This window comes from Urocitellus parryii, chromosome 5, assembly GCF_045843805.1.
Source record: "Urocitellus parryii isolate mUroPar1 chromosome 5, mUroPar1.hap1, whole genome shotgun sequence".
NCBI lineage: Eukaryota > Metazoa > Chordata > Mammalia > Rodentia > Sciuridae > Urocitellus > Urocitellus parryii.
The window spans coordinates 68,972,782-68,990,272 of NC_135535.1; the positions used below are offsets into that span (position 1 = coordinate 68,972,782).

At 39.0% G+C, this 17,491-nt stretch overlaps 1 protein-coding gene across 1 annotated transcript; it reads left to right on the plus strand.

The window, feature by feature from the left end:
• The first annotated feature begins 10,857 nt into the window (after positions 1 to 10,857).
• LOC144255006 (uncharacterized protein C12orf71 homolog) lies at positions 10,858 to 12,276 on the plus strand. The gene is made up of 2 exons (XM_077799065.1): positions 10,858 to 11,514; positions 12,016 to 12,276. The coding sequence occupies exons 1-2, from the start codon at positions 10,858 to 10,860 to the stop codon at positions 12,274 to 12,276; spliced, it is 918 nt and encodes a 305-aa protein (XP_077655191.1).
• Positions 12,277 to 17,491: the final 5,215 nt, after the last annotated feature.

A 17,491-nucleotide genomic window follows, 5' to 3' on the forward strand; every position in this document is an offset into this window, starting at 1 on the left:
TCAAAGATAAAATCTAATTCCTTGCCTTTTCCAGCTTCAGGGAGTCACTTAAATTCCTTGGCTCTTAGCATCTTCCTCCATCTTCAAAGTTAACAGTACAGCATCTTCAAGTTCAAATCTCTGTCTCACTCTCTTTCATCACATTTCCTTCTCTGTCTGGCCTCCCTCCTTCTCTTTTAAGGGTTCTTGTCATTACATGGGGCTCACTCAGATAATATATAGTAGTAGTCCCTTGTAAAGATCCTTACTCACATCTCTAAAGCCCCCTCACTATCTAACGTTACATACTTGTAGGGTCCAAAGATTAAAATATGAACATCCTTGGGAGACCATCATTCTGTCTGCCACGTGCCCACATACTCCCCACACATCACAAGCACACCCTGCATGCCCTCTACCACTCACACAGGTGTACAGTCACATATACACATGCCACTTGCACATGTATATTATCCCAGAGGCAGTGGAACAAAGGATGTTAAGGAGAAGATGCATTGTAGAAAGACTATCCTAACTGCTGACTTGGAAATGGAATGGGAAGGTGCTAAGATAGAAAAGAAAGACCATTGAAAACAGGAGGGTTTTAGTCAGTCATCGCGCACATTAAGAGCAAATATTCTCCTTGATCCCTTCATTCTGTGTTAAACTGAAGATGTGGTTTTTGTTCAGGAGTTTTCCAGAGACAGAGATTTCTCTAGAATGTTTTGTATTTGATGCATCTTTCTTTAAAATTTAGAGAGGAGGGAAGGGAAAGAAGTACTAGAGACTGAATAGAGTAAATTATATTCCATGAATGTATGATATGTCAAAATGAACCCACTATTAGTACAACTATAATGCACCAATAAAAACCTTTTAAAATTTTATTTAAAAATGATTAAACTGAAGGAAGGGGTATAAACCTGTATAATAACACATGAGATTCCAAACAGTATTTTTGACATTTTAGAAATACGGAGGCAACTTATTTAATGAGTTTTAACAAGTGGCACTTTTGACATACTTGTCATTAATTGTCTCCATTTGTGTATCAGACTTGTAGAATGGACATCACTAGTTTGAAAGAATACCCTAGTGATAATAATGGTGCTTTTATTAAACACTTCTGCATTCCCAAGAATCTGCAACAGAAAGGATATATATTCTGTGGAAAATTACAAACATTTGGGGAATATCTTAACCTGTTTATGTTTTTTACATACACACAAAAGTTCAATTTGATTAAAATCTATATCTAGTTGCTCTCATTATATCAAAGAAGACATTTGGTATTTGTTTTTTAGGGATTGACTAGCTTCACTAAGCATAATCTGCTCTAGTGCCATCCATTTCCCTGCAAATTCTATGATTTTGTCATTTTTTATTGCTGCATAGTACTCCATTGTGTATAGATGCCACATTTTTTTTATCCATTCATCTATTGAAGGGCATCTGGGTTGGTTCCACAGTCTAGCTATTGTGAATTGTGCTGCTATGAACATCGATGTGGCAGCATCCCTGTAGCATGCTCTTTTAAGGTCTTCAGGGAATAGTCCGAGAAGGGCAATAGCAGGGTCAAATGGTGGTTCCATTCCCAGCTTTCCCAGGAATCTCCAAACTGCTTTCCAAATTGGCCGCACCAATTTGCAGTCCCACCAGCAATGTACAAGTGTACCCTTTTCCCCACATCCTCGCCAGCACTTGTTGTTGTTTGACTTCATAGTGGCTGCCAATCTTACTGGAGTGAGATGGTATCTTAGGGTGGTTTTGATTTGCATTTCTCTGACTGCTAGAGATGGTGAGCATTTTTTCATGTACAGCAGGGAGGAAGAGCAGGAAGAAAAGATTAACATTAAACAGAGACATGAGATGGGAGGGAAAGGGAGAGAAAAGGGAAATTGCATGGAAATGAAGGGAGACCCTCATTGCTATACAAAATTACATATAAGAGGTTGTGAGGGGAATGGGAAAATAAACAAGGAGAGAAATGAATTACAGTAGATGGGGTAGAGAGAGAAGATGGGAGGGGAGGGGAGGGGGGATAGTAGGGGATAGGAAAGGTAGCAGAATACAACAGTTACTAATTGGGCATTATGTAAAACTGTGGATGTGTAACCGACGTGATTCTGCAATCTGCATTTGGGGTAAAATTGGGAGTTCATAACCCACTTCAATCTAATGTATGAAATATGATATGTCAAGAGCTTTGTAATGTTGTGAACAAACAATAAAAAAAAATTAAAAAAAAAATTTAAAAAAAAAATCTATATCTAAAGTTCTAAAAGATCTCCTTCAGTAAAATAAAACTTCTGAACACAAAAAGCACTGTGAGGGACTGGGGGTATAGCTCAGTTGGTAGAGTGCTTGTTCGCAAGCACAAGGCCCTGGGTTCAGTTCCCAGCCCCCCTGCCCCCCCCCCCAAAAAAAAGCATTGTGAGCCAGGCGCAGTGGCACATACCTGTAATCCCAGCAGCTTGGGAGGCTGAGGCAGGAGGATTGCAAGTTCAAAGCCAGCCTCAGCAACTTAGCAAGACCCTGTCTTTAAATAAAATATAAAAAAGGGCTGGGGATGGGACTCAGTAGTGAACACCCCTGCATTCAATCCCCAGTACCAAAGAAACAGACAAATAAATAAATAGCACTGTGGGCTATGTGGGAGGCATTCAGAGAAGCTCCTGCAGGCTTGAAGCTCCTCCAATGGGAAGACACTAAAAGGATTTGCTGCAGACCTCCTCTGATAGATTCACTAAAGGAATTTCTTTAAACAGAAAGTAAATGATAAAGAACAAACACTGGAAGATCTGGAAAGAAGAAGAAACAGAGGAATGACTGGGAAGACGAGTTACTGTAATAGACCATGCTATTCTCCATGAACTTTACAAATACCTTTTTTTATTTAAGAAATTATGACATCATCTGACACTCAAGAAAAGTTGTTTGTTTGTTTTTTTAATGGAGAAGTTAAAAGACCTGATTAGAATTAATGTGTTCATACTGCACTCAAAGTGGTTAATAATGTAATACTCAGAAAAACCACTATAACAACTCTACAAAAGAGATATATTCAACAATCCTATAATAAATGAAGAGGAATTTACCAAAAAAATATGTTTAAGTAATCCAACGGAATCTAATAAAAGAAAAACGGAGAAACAAGAACCAAAGAAAATAATTGATAAAACAGCAGACTCATGCATGAGCATATCAAGAGTTACTTTATTGGCAAGTATGATTTAAATATACCAATCAAAAGAGATTGGAAGAGTGAGTAAAAACCATGATCTAACTGGGTGCTCTTTATAAGAATCTCACTTCAAATTAAATGGCATAGATAGGTAGAAAGCAAAATAATAGAAAAAAATAGACATATAGAAACTAATAATAGAAAATTGACTATAGTAATATCTAACAAAGCAGACTTCAGAGAATGGAAAGTTACCAGAGCCAAGAGGTGTCCATTTGTCCACATCAAGTTTGTAATGACAAAATTGCCAGGCACATGGCACATGCCTGTAATCCCTGTGACTCGAGAGGCTGAGGCAGGAGGGTTACAAGTTTGAGGCCAGCCTCAGCAACTTAGCAAAGTTCTGTGTTAAACACACACACACTCACACACACACACACAACTGAATATGTAGCACCACTGGGTTCAATTCCCAGTACCAAGAAAACAAACAATGACAAAATCATCAATCCAATGAGAAGATATAACAATCCTAAGTGTGCATGCACCAAATAATAAAGCTTTGAACTACATAAGATATAAAATGATACAGCTAGAAAGATTAAAATAAAACCATAAGTTTTTAGTTGGGGACTTCAACATCCCCCTCTCCAAAACTGATAGAACTACTAGAAAGAAAATCAGCAAGATTATAGAAGCTATGAACAACACAATCAACCAACAGTTTCTAATTGATATATTTAAAACAGTCCATTGTCAACAGCAGAAAATACTGGATTTTGAAGTTCACATGAAACATTTACCAAGACAGAGCATATTCTGGGGCAGTGAAGGGGGACCTCAACAAATTTAAAAGAGTTGAAATCATACAGAATGTGTTTTCTGACCATAATGGAACTAATTAGAAATCAACAATAAAAAGGCAATAGGAAGATCTCTAAACGTGAAGATTAAACATCATAGTCCCATGTAATTCAAAGAAGTATCAAAGGAAATTTTAAAATACATAGAGCTGAATGAAAATTTTAAAACATGTCAAATATGTGAGATGGATGTAATGCAGGGCTGAGAGGGAAGTTTAGAGGCCAAATGCTACATTAGAAATAAGGTCAGACTGAATAGTCTAGGTCCTGTATCAAGAAACTAGAAAAGAAGAGCAAAATAAACCCAAAGCCAGCAGAAGAAAGAAAACTCATAAGAGGCAGACATCTATGTGACTGAAAATAGGAAAACGATAGAGAAAAATCAATGAAATGAAAGCTAGTTCTTCAAAACAATCAACAATACTGGTAACCCTCTAAGAGGAAAGACAAAAAGAAAATGGAAATCACAGTGTCTCTTTTTAACGGCAGCAACTTTCTCTTTTTGTAGTATATTAAATAATGATGCATCTTAAAATTTAAAAAATCTTTAATAAAATATGATTCTTAATTTTCAAAAATTTTACTAACATTCTGTGGTTAAAAGTGTACGGACGGGTTCCACTTCTTCCAGAGGTCTTTTAATGTGTGCGTGTGAATGGTCATGCGCATGGTACAGTCACCATCACAAGGGTAGTAGTGTGTGTGTGTGGTGGAGATGATGTGATAGAGGAGACCAGGCCAGACAAAAGAAAAGTTGACGGAGGGTGACCAAATCAAACATGACAAATACCAAATGACTCCTTTGATACAAGGGGAGTAAACAAGGACAGGGTAGGGACAAAGAGCTTGAGTAGAAGATGTACATTAAACAGGGACGAGAGGTGGGTGGGAAAGGGAGTGAGAAGGGAAATCGCATGGAAATAGAAGGCAATCCTCAGGGTTATACAAAATGACATATAAGAGGAAAGGAGGGGTAAGACAAGATAATACAAAGGGAAGAAATGATTTACAGTAGAAGGGGTAGAGAGAGAAAAGGGGAGGGGAGGGGAGGGGGGATAGTAGAGAATAGGACAGACAGCAGAATACATCAGACACGAGAAAGGCAATATGTCAATCAATGGAAGGGTAACTGATGTGATACAGCAATCTGTATACGGGGTAAAATTGGGAGTTCATAACCCACCTGAATCAAACTGTGAAATATGATGTATTAAGAACTATGTAATGTTTAAGGGTAACTGATGTGATACAGCAATCTGTATATGGGGTAAAATTGGGAGTTCATAACCCACCTGAATCAAACTGTGAAATATGATGTATTAAGAACTATGTAATGTTTTGAACGACCAATAATAATAAAAAAAAAATGTTAAAAAAAAAAACATGAACTCATTTAAATCTGGATTTTTTTTTCCCCAAAGCATTCTAATTTTGGTCTAATTGATTGGCTTAATAAACTCATATTATGTGAGCTTAGGAGAGCAATCTATTACATTAATTCGACTAAAGGGAAATGGAAGCCCTAGGAATAAAGGTCTCACATAGAAAACTGGTCTCACATACCAACTAGCATTCCTGGTTTCTGTAAGTTCAAAGTCGAGCTCAGACAGCGTGTAGCTCTAGAAATAAGGCTCCTAGACAACTCTCTTAACTCTAGTTTGACATTAAGTACAAGTGTCACCATGTTGGAGGTTTTCCACCAGCCCTGGGAGTGCAGGGAGAAAGACAGAAACCCAATACTCCCCTGTGGGGTGTGACTCAGACACCCTGGCACAGGGTCATGAAGCATTGTATCAGGGTCATTTGTGAAGAAACTACTTGAGATTGGTTATTTTATGGTTAGATTCCTGATATTGCCATCTCTAAGGAAAACTTGACTGTTCTCCATGAAGCAATAGGCATGTTTCCTCTACTTTTGCCAGCATTTTCATTTAAAATTTTGGAAAATCTCCAAGTTTTACTGACTGAGTAAGAGGTTGTCTAACCCTGGTCTGCAGCCCAAACTTGTTCCCAAATGGATAATCAGCATTTCTTTTAGCCTTGCTAACTCAGCAATTTAAAGGGGAGAGAGAGAGAGAGAAAAAAAAAAAAGAGCTGCCGTTTTCCATTTCTCTCTCTTCCTAGAGTTACAAATCTTGGTTAACCATTGATAGACTGCTGAAAGGTATAGATGCTGATAAGATGATGTACTTCTTCATCTTTCTGTCCAGAAAAATGAAAAAAAAAGAAATTGGATTGTTTCATGAAATAATTATTTACCTGTGAAAAGTGCTCATCACATGGCCCATTTTCTACTTCGTAATGTCATGAAATGAAGCACTATTTAGATGAGTATTTCAGTTGCTTGTTGGGAATCAGGGAATGACTAAATCATTTTACTTTTTTTTTTTTTTTTTTAGAGAGAGAGAGAGAGAGAGAGAGAGATTTTTAATATTTATTTTTAAGTTCTCGGCGGACACAACATCTTTGTTGGTATGTGGTGCTGAGGATCGAACCCGGGCCGCACGCATGCCAGGCGAGCGCGCTACCGCTTGAGCCACATCCCCAGCCCCAAAATCATTTTACTTCTGACTCTAGCTATACTTACAGGAAAGTAGAAAAGTCCTGCTCTGAGGCTTTGGGGACCTGAGTGCCATCACCACTCACTGCTCGGTGATGCTAGGCTCAAAGCCCTGCCCTTTGCTGCTGCAGATCGTGATTCTCCTCCCCACATACACACGTACAGATATTTCTCTATTTGCATCATAGAGTGCACACATCTTTAGTTTAATAGAAATTGCCAAATTGTTCTCCAAAATAACAGCATCAATTGGTTCTTTCACTAGCTGTATATAACTTATTTAGTCTTTTTTTCAAATATTTATTTTTTAGTTACATGGAGACACAATGTCTTTATTTTACTTTATTTGGTGCTGAGGATTGAACCCAGTGCTTCACACGTGCTAGGTGAGCGCTTTACCTGTGAGCCACAATCCCAGCCCTTATTTACTCTTTGATATCGTCATTATTTAATATCTGCCTGATGACAGGTAAATACAGTATCTCATTGTCTTAATTTTAATAAACCTGATTGCATATTTACCAATACACTTATAACCACTAATAGGCATTGGAAAGTTGTTTATTATATTCTTTGACCATTTTTCAGTTAGGATTTTGTTTTTGCTCTTTTTTCACATTAATCTGCATTATCAGTCTATTATAGATGCTGCTAATGTGTCTTTTTAATAAACTGAATGAAGTCTTCTAATCTCAGATCTCTCAGGATAAACAGAGTTTAGTCAGGGAATAATTAGGGGTGTATTTATTAACAAAGCAAACATTCAAAGTGATGAAAAACAGGACAGAAAAGCATGTAAGCAAGACCCTTCTGACATAAAATGCATTGCTTTTGAACAGATCATCCTAAGGGTCTTTTTTTTTTTAATTAACTGTATTTAAGGAAACTTCACTTGCACAAATGAAGTTAAAGAAAAATTGAATCAAATGTTCTATTTTTGTTTTTATGATCTTTCATCAAAAGACAACATGTGTATTTCCTAACTTCTATATTTAGTCCATTTGGAATGTTGATATTTTATAACTGCCTAATGCAGAGCCTGGTGTGACACCAAGACAAGGGGAACCTACACCTGGAACAGCCAGCAATGCTGTGTCCCCCAAAGGCCTTGTGTTTAAAGCTCCGTCACCAGCCTCCAGCACCACTGAGGAGTAGGTGGACCTTCAGGAGGCAGAACCTAGTGGGGAGAAGTTAGGTGACTAGGATGTGCCCTTGAGCAAGATATGGGGACCCCTTGCTCTCTCTAGCAGCTTCCCCTTCCCTGCACTCCCATCAAACACCCAAAAGCAATTGAGCCAACTGACCATGGATTGAAATCCCCCAAAACTGGGAGCTCGAATACATCTTTCCTCTTTTAAAGTTGATTATCTCAGATATTTTACAGTAACGGAAAAAAGGACTAGCAAAGAAGAATGAAGATTTATTTATCTGACAACATGTAGGTCTTTAAAATTTTGTTTTGGCAATCATGCAATTCATTTGGAAAAAATAAGAGGCCCAGAATAGCCAAAGCAATCCTTAGCAAGAAAAGGAAAGCAGGAAGCATCATAATACCAGACACTACATTATACTACAGAGCCATAGTAGCAAACAAGTCATGGTATTGGCACCAAAACAAATATGCAGCTCAATGATACAGAAGGAAGACACAGAAACAAACCCACATAAAATACAGTTCTCTCATACTAGACAAAGGCACCAAAACCATACCTTGGAGAAAGACAGCTTCTTCAACAAATGGTGCTGGGAAAACTGGAAATCCATATGTACCAAATTAAATTAAACACCCATCTCTCACCATGCCTGAAAATGAACTCAAAGTGGATCAAAGATAGGCACTAGAACCGAGACCTTGTGCCTAATGAAAAAAAAAAAAGTAGTCCCAAATCTTCACTATGACAGCTGAGGACCTGACTTCCTTCATAAGACTCTTAAAGTGTAAGAAGTAAAATCAAGAATCAATACATGGGATGGATTCAAATTAAAAAGCTTCTTCTTGTCATAGAAAAAAAAATCAATAATGTGAAAAGAGAGCCTACAGCATGGAAGAAAATATTTACAACCTGCACCTCAGATAGAGCATTTATCTCCAGGAAATATAAAAAACTCAAAAAAAAAACTAACAATAACGACAACAAAACCAAATAACAAATCAACAAATGGGCGAAGGAACTAAACAGACATTTCACAGAAGAAGAAATACAATCAATCCACAAATATATGAAAAAAATGTTCAATTTCTCCAGCAATTAGAGAAATGCAAATCAAAACTACTCTAAGATTATATTCCACTCCAGAATGCCAATTATCAAGAATACAAGCAACAATAAGTGTTGGCAAGGAAGTGGATAAAAATATACATTCACACATTGCAAGTAAGACTGCAAATTGATGCAACCACTCTGGAAAGCAGTATGAGGATTCCTCAGGAAACTCAGAATGGAACCACCATTTGATCTGGTTATCACCCTCTTCAGTTTATACCCAAAGGATGTATATATATATATATATATATATATATATATATATATATATATATATATATCAGCAATCTACAATGATGTAACCACATCAATGTTTATAGCAGCTCATCTCACAATAACAAAACTATGAAACCAACCCAGGTGTCCTTCAACAGATGCATGGATAACGAAAATGTGGTATAGGTACACAATGGAATTTTACTCAGCCTTGAAGAATAAAATTATGGCATTGGCAGGTAAATGGGTAGAGCTGGAGAATATCATGGTAAGCAAAATAAGCCAATCCCAAAGAAACAAAGTCCCCAATTTTTTTTATATGGGGATGCAAATTCACAATGGCAGGTGGGGCTAGGAAAGAAGAGAGGGGAATGAAGGGAGGAGAAGGGATACAGGGTAGGAATTACGGTAGAATGAATTGACCATTTTTACCCTATATGCATATATGATTGTACAACCTGTGTAATCCTACATCAAGTACAACCAGAAGAATGAGAAGTTATATTCCATTTATGTACCATGTGTAAAAATACTTTCTACTATCATGCATAACTAATTAAAACAAATTTTTTTTAAAAATGACTGAGATGAGTCTTTGATTTTCTATCCCCCACTCCTCCTTCCACACTTCTGGCTCTAATGTGGTTCTTCTGTTTCCACGGTAGCCAACATTCTCAGAACACAGACTTCTGACAATTGTACCTCTTAGTTACTTAGCTCAGGATCTGAAGGATTTCAGTTATCCTGTGTATGCCTCAGGAATTGGAAGCATCTCCTTCCAAAGGAATCGTAAGAGACTAACATGACAGAGTCTCCAAAGTGTATGTGTGGGGGGGAGAGTGGGGGGGAGACAGAGAGACAGACAGAAAGCCATTTGGTGTTTATTTTCTCCCCCAAGCACTTGCTAGAGTATCATGGGAAACGTTGGACTAAAGATGCCATCAGATGAGGGGAGGATGGGCATTTAAATAGTTGTATTCTTTCTAGAAAGTAATTTAGTATCAATTATAACTTTAATATATTTCTAATCCTAATCTAGTAATTCAACCTATAGGACTATGAGAAGAAAGGCAGAAATTTGTGGATAAGGGGGTTTACTATCATTAATAAGACCACTGTTAGTGGTCTTAATAATCTAAGCGTCATTGATCACCTAAATTAATGGTCATTAAGAGGTGATCCTCAAAAAGAGTTCATGAGAGAGTGGTTAAGAATTACAGAGAGCCATATATGTGTCTCCTGCAGGCTGTGCCATAAAATTGAGTAATTTCACATTCTTTGATGTGGCATGAACATATATATATATGGATGAGTGCATACAAGTTCAGATGTACATATAGGTATGTATATGTAAAGAAGGAGAAGATTCTCAAGAAATCCACAAAACTCTTTTCCTGCTGTTATCACCCCAGATGGTGGGACGGGGTATTTACTTTCATCTTCCTACTTTCCTGTATTTTTCAAATTTTATACAACTATCTTTTATGATTGGCACTTCTTCCAACTGCAGAAAGAGGACAAAGCAGGAGAGGTATCAAGTGGATGTGCTCAGTGCAGAGGGTTTTTATACAATAGAAAAAGTTTTTAAAGAGAAAGAACTGCCTCTTCTGCTCTTGACTGGAGAGTGCAAGCATAGGATGCTCTTCTGCCCGAGTGGGATAGTTCTGAATGGGAAACGGATTAGATTTATCTGCTGAACTACACGACCCTCTTCTCACCTTCACCTGTTAATGCTTTTCTTTTGAAGTTTCCAGTGCTGAGGGAAACTGGGCGTCTGAGCCCTTGGACTCCATGGGAGACTCATCGTTGGGCAGCAGCCCTGACGTGGAGCAGTGTGTTTTGGAATCCTCACCCAACCAGAGCCTCTCTGTGGGCTATTTCCCCCATGAGGACAGCATTGCCTGTGAGGACATCATACCCTGTGAAGAGCTGACTTCTGAGGGTCCCTCCTGCCACGTGCTGCCTCCTGTCCAAGGGGCATGGGGAACCGAAAGTGTAAATAAACCTGTGGAGAGACAAAATCCCATTCAGGAGAACCCAGAGAAGCCTGGCGAAGAAGCCATCCTCGAGGTCTTGGATGCCTATCTGGACTCGCACCAGGAAGACTCGGGAGCTAATGGGACTCCCAAGGAAGACTCCCAGAGGATGGACGAGAGCCCACAGGAGAGCATAAACCAGACCCTCTGGGACCTGGATGAGCTCATGAAAGATCTGGAGGCATTTCTGGAGAATCAGAAGGTTGACCAAGACCATGACTCTGAGCTGTCCGATTCTCCTCCGGAGGAGGATCTCCAGCCGTGCACCAGTGCCTCTCCCGATATGGATCAGGTCAGTGACCAAGAATCTGAAGCTTGTGAGGACTTGCCCAAGTGTGACCCACCAGAAAACAGAGACATGGACCAGTTCCCAGAAATGCCTCCTGAGCTTGAGGACGACGAAATTGTTGAGGTGAGCACCGAGCAGCCTCAATGCAGAGCAAGGGGTGGGTCAGGGAGGGGGATGCCAGGTGGGACAGCTCAGGGTCATTCTACCTGCTGTGAAGCAGGTAGACCCGAGTCTCTCAGCAGATGAGCAATGGGGGAAGGAGAAGAGCAAGGAAAGGAGCCAGGGAAGAGGTGTAGGGAAAGTGCCAAGGAGCACGGAGAGAAAGAGAGGGGAGGAACAAAGAGAAGGACTAACGATAATACAAACGTGTGTGTGTGCGCGCGCGCGCGCGTGTGTGTGTGTGTGGGTGTGTGTGTGTGTGCGCGCGCTCACGCTTGTGTGCGTGTGTGTGTGTGTGTGTGTGTGTATGTGTGTGTGTGCTTAATGATTTATGTGTACAGAAACTTTGCGTTTACACTTGGCTATTTCTGTTAAAACAATAAATCAGTATCCATAAAGGAGTAAATATTGACTCCACTGCTCCTGACGTGGCTTGTCCATCCCTCACCCTCTCTGTCTTGGCAGATGGAAAGCCAGGAGATCTGCCCTGCAGAGACCTCCTCAGTCTCCTCAGAGCCGCCCAAGGAGGAGGACGAGCCTTCAGAAGAAGAAAACACGTGCTGTCTGAACTTGAGCTTAGGCTTCAAGTGGCTCAGGGAGCTAGTGGGCTCTGCCCTAACAGGGAGAAATCGCCCTCGGAGGGCCAACAACAGCTCCATTCTGCTGTCAATAAAGAGAAGACATTTATTTGGAGGCAATAAGGCCCATCCTCAAGAATCCCTCTAGTTAGGACCCCCTGTCTACCCAGAATTCTAATCATTTTCATAGCTCCTTCTGTACAGTTACCATGGTTTTATGTTTCCCAATAAACACAACAAATGTTCTTGTTATCCATCCATGTCTTTCTCTTCTTCCATCATAACATCTGGGCCCAGGTTGAAAGTACATATGTTGTCTGGAAGACTGAAATTCATTCTCAGGACATTTTAGATAGTATTATGCTTCCTAAATACAAAGCATGGTTTTCTCTCTCTCCCTGTACCCCTTCTACTCTATTTCCTCTCACTTGATCTATGATTTTTATCATTAACTCATACCTGCACTGTCAGAGGCAGCAAGACACCTGGGACCCCCACATGGCAGGATGGTACTGGTGGAACTTCTGGTCTTGAGCAAGTGGCAGTGCGCAGTGAGCCACTGGGAAGTTCACTTCAGTCAGTAGTATTCAGACTCTCAGAAAGCAGTTCTGATGACCCTGGGGAATCAGACTGGTTCTGGCCTGTTATTCTAAAATGTTCTGACATGTTGATGGGTTCTAGCAAGTTGGCTGGCATAAGAGGCCCATGGAGGAGGATGCTAAGGGCTGGGGATGCTGCTGAACCTCCCTACGCCTGTCTTTCTTTATTCATGAGGTATAGTGAATTATACCACAGACCTCAGAGGATTTGGGGGAGAATGAATGTGATAAAGCAAGCACTGGGTAAATAAATACTGTGGCTGGTGCTGGTGGTGGTCATGTTCCTGAGCATCTCCCAGGAAGACTTGATTCAAGATGTATCCAAGAGGGAGATTTGGAATCAACTCTCACAGAGCTATTTCCTACACTGAAGTCATGTGACCACAACTTCAGGTTTTCAGCAGAACTTGATTGAATAAGTCTTCTCTCAACCCACTGCACTGGGCTCTCTGAAATTCCTTTCTAAATATCATTAAAATCGTCCCTATAGGGCCAACTTCTTTGAGGAAGCCTGGACACATCCTTCTTGCTGACTCTTCGTGTGTTGTCAATTCACCTCCCATGACCACCATCATCTTCCTCACTCACCCACAGGTTCCTGCAAAGGTCCTCCTCCTTTGGCTTGTACTAATACCCTGTGTGACCTTCAGTGTTCATATTGTGAAAAATCTCTGAGTATTTACTGTGAAAGGCCTTCCTTTCCTCAATTCCACCCTCTTTTACTCCCTCCTCCCTTCCACGATCATTGAGCACATAGAAACCTCACTAGCTGCACATACCAGAAAAGATATCTAGATTTTGGGGGCTCAAAGGGCTCCTTCTTCCAGAGTTCAAGCCATGTAAACTATATGACCATAATGAGTTGTGGCTGAAAAGCAGTCTCTAATCTAGCATGTTTATGAAGAAGTGCCTAGGAGGGATGATTTTGAAAATCTTCATCTAAAGTATCATAGAAGTCCATTTACACTGGTATTTTCCCCTATATACAAAGTTTACCACTTTCACTATTTTTATGTATTGAGTATGTTCCTACCTCCATATGCTTTAACCACGAAGTAAAGCAATATATTAATAAGAAAGAGTGTGAAAGCATGCACCAAGTAAATGTGAAGTGAGAAGAGTGCTCATGAGGGATGTGGGACACAAAGGGAACAGCAAAGAGGAGAACACCCTAAGTTTTATTTATAATGTACTTTTTTATTTTATAATTTTTAAAAAATATTGAATCAGATATGACAAAATGTTAACGCCTGTCACTAAGTTGTAATGCATGAGTGTTTGTTATATTATTTTCCATACTTTAATGTATGTTTTCTTTTACCTTTTGTCTTACCCTCAGCTTACACTTCCAGAGAAAGCAAGCCTGCTGGCTGGCATGCATATAATCCTCAGCCCACTGCTCCAATGTTGACATCTTATACAACGAGCACAGTGAGCACACCAGGATGTTAACTTTGGTGCAATACCTTTAACTAAGTCAAAGGCAGTACTGGAATTGCCCCACTTATTGCACTAATATCCGTTTCCTATTCTCCGATCTCATTAGGAACACAAGTTGCACTTAACTGTACTGTCCCTTTAGTTACCTGCAGTGTGTGACAGGACCTCTTGTCCTCTCTTACCTTTTATAATCTGACAATGATCAGATTTTTGTCAAATGTCCCATACTTGTAGTTGTCTGTCATTTTACCATAATTAAAATAAGTTGATACCCATTAGGGGCTTTTCTAGATGGCAGAGAATAGAAGAGATTGCTTTCCTGGTAGCTTCATGGCATGAAACCAAGAAAACAGACAAGTAGCTTCTCTACCAGGTGGGTGAACGAAAAAAAAAATGAGGTGTGACTTTGCTGGAATTTAAAAGTAGACATTCAATGCAGACCAGGGCCACAGGAGGATGGATATAATACAATAAGGAAAAAATCTACAGCAGCATAGCTGATCTGCAGCTGGGCCAGAAGTAGGACCATTGTAATTCTCCATCATGTACAATCAGAAAAATGAGAAGTTACACTCCATCTATGTTGATGTGTCAAAATCCATTCTACTGTCATATAGAACTAATTAAGCACAAATAATAAAATTTTTAAAAAATTTTGCTTTCGGTATGTTAGGTGACTACAGATTTTTTTGATAGCAGGACAAACCAACTTCTTGCTACTGATTTCATCATGATGAATACCTATGTTTTTAGCTTTTCACAGCACATTCCTATATTCAACATAAATCTTCAAAAAAGTTCATCACTTTATTAAATAATATACATAGGATGGCACTGAAATTTTTCCAATCATGCTGGGATTCCTTGAAAAATCTTGTTTTCACATGCTCTGCCCATCAGACTTATATTGGTGAATGCCTCCTCCCACAGGCCTCTGCACCATCACAGACCACCGTGGACCTTTCACCTAGATGTGCATTCATCTAACCTTTGGGCATCATGTGGCACCCACTGGCCCCCTCAGAAGCTCTGAAGTCTCACCTTCTCAATAATCCATCCTGCTGTGAAGACCTCCCAGCAGAATAAGTTTAGGGGCTGACTGGTTAGATTCTGAATTCTGCTATGGCTGAATTCAAATCAATTGTTTCCCTCTTCCTGGCATAATTTACATACAAAGCTTCCCACTGAGATTTAAAGCTCTAGGTTTTTTAGATTTTTGGTTACATAAAACACATGACATATTATTCATCTTACACTTTTCTAACTGCACAGCTGGTAGTGTTCAGTATACTCATTCTGTTGTGCAACACGGCTCCACAACTTATTCATCTTGCAAAACTAAAACTCTATACACAAGGAGCCACGACTCATCCTTTCCCCCATCTCTATCCCCCAGTGACCATCATTCTATTTTTTTGATTCTGTGGATTTGATGACTTTAGTTACTTTATCTAAGAGGAATTTGTCTTTGTGACTGGCTTTATTTCACTTGGCATATTATCCTCAAGGTTCATCCACATGGTCGCATGTGACAGGATTTCTTTGTTTTGCAAGGCTAAATAATATCCCATGTGTAGGTACCATATTTTCTTTATCCATTCATCCATCAATGACATTTAGCTTGCTTCCACTTTTTGGTGGAATTAGCATGGGCATTAAAATATCTTTTTGAGACCCTGTTTTCAATACTTCAGAATATATAACCAGAATTGGGATTACTGGATCCATCCAGTAATTCTATTTTTAGTTTTTTGAGTTATCTCCATTCTATTTTCCATACTAGTATACCATTTTACATCCCCACCAAGTAGAATGTTTCTTACCTATTCATATTTTTACATATCCTAGATAATAGTTGTTTCTCTGTTATATATTACAAATATTTTCTTCAAATTGGTCCCTTGTTTTTTAGCTTTCTTAATGATGTCTTTTTTCATATAATAGCTTTGTGTTTTGACATAGTCTAAGACACCATTTTTCTATTTTAATTTTTCTTCTAATTTAAAATTATTGGGCTTAAATTTTGATACAGATCTGAAAACATTTAGGTATTTTTATCTATTTATTTTTTAGTATGGCAAGTGGAAACTTTTTGTCCTTATTGGTAATTGGTTGCCTTCTCTGGATTGGAAATTCCATTTCTGTCATACAAAATCTCACGTAAAATAGACACTTCCGCTGCAGTGGCCTTGGTTTCTGTCTTCTGAGTCTGAGCAGAAATAAAAAGTTGGTCTCACATGATGATCAGGAAGACAGTGCCGTTTTACTAGTATGCTAGCTATTCTAGTTTATTAGTTTACTAAACTTATCAATCTATTCATTTTGACACTTTTCTTATTTGTTATCACCTCTGATGGACTGAATGTATTAAGTGGGAGAAGTCCATCATGGTCTCAATTCCAACCCAGAAGGGATTTTAAAATAAGTGGAAACACAGAGCCTTGCTTGGAAGACATTCCCATGTACCTGACAAATACAAAACACACAGGTGGTAATGAAGAACACCGGGGTAATACCAATGGTAATAAAGAATACCAAGGACATCAACATGTGGTATACACAAGCACAGAAGTGCTGTGGCATCCACTGTGAACCAGAGGTGGCTTCCTGAAAAAAAAAAAAAATGAATCTTGAGTGATGCTTAGTATGTAGAGAAAACTATCACTTGGTTGGAAAGTAAAAGAGTCTGGGAGGTGGGTAAGGAGAGACATAAATAGAGGGGACATTTACATCTATCCATGTAGAGGTGATAACAGATAGTAAAAGTGTCAAAATGAATAGATTAATAAGTTTAGTAAACTAATAAACTAGAATAGTTAGCATACTAGTAAAAGGGCACTGTATTCCTGATCATCCTATGAGACCAATATCAAATAATGAAATTAAAACAGCAATTAAAGGCTGGGGTTGTGGCTCAGCGGTAGAGCGCTTGCCTAGCATGTGTGAGGCCCTGGGTTCGATCCTCAGCACCCCATAAAAATCAATAAATAAAATAAATGTATTGTGTCCAACTACAACTAAAAAAAATAAATTTAAAAAAAACAGCAATTAAAATCCCATCAACAAAGAAAAGCCCAGGACCAGTCTGATTCTCAAATAAGTTCTATTAGACCTTTAAAGAAGAATTAACATTAACCTTTCTCAAATTATTTTATTGAAATGGAAAGGGAAGGAACACTGCCAAATACAATCTGTGAAGTCTGTATCACCCTGATCCCAAAACTAGACAAAGACACATCTAGGAAAGAAAGCTACAGATCAATCTCCCTGATGAATGTAGATGCAAAAATCTTTGATAAAATATTAGCAAACTACATTCAAAAA

Coding starts and splice junctions, on each gene's coding strand:
- LOC144255006 (XM_077799065.1), top strand. CDS start 10,858: ATGGGAGACTCATCGTTGGGCAGCAGCCCTGACGTGGAGCAGTGTGTT. Junction 11,515..12,015: donor AGGACGACGAAATTGTTGAG/GTGAGCACCGAG, acceptor CTGTCTTGGCAG/ATGGAAAGCCAGGAGATCTG.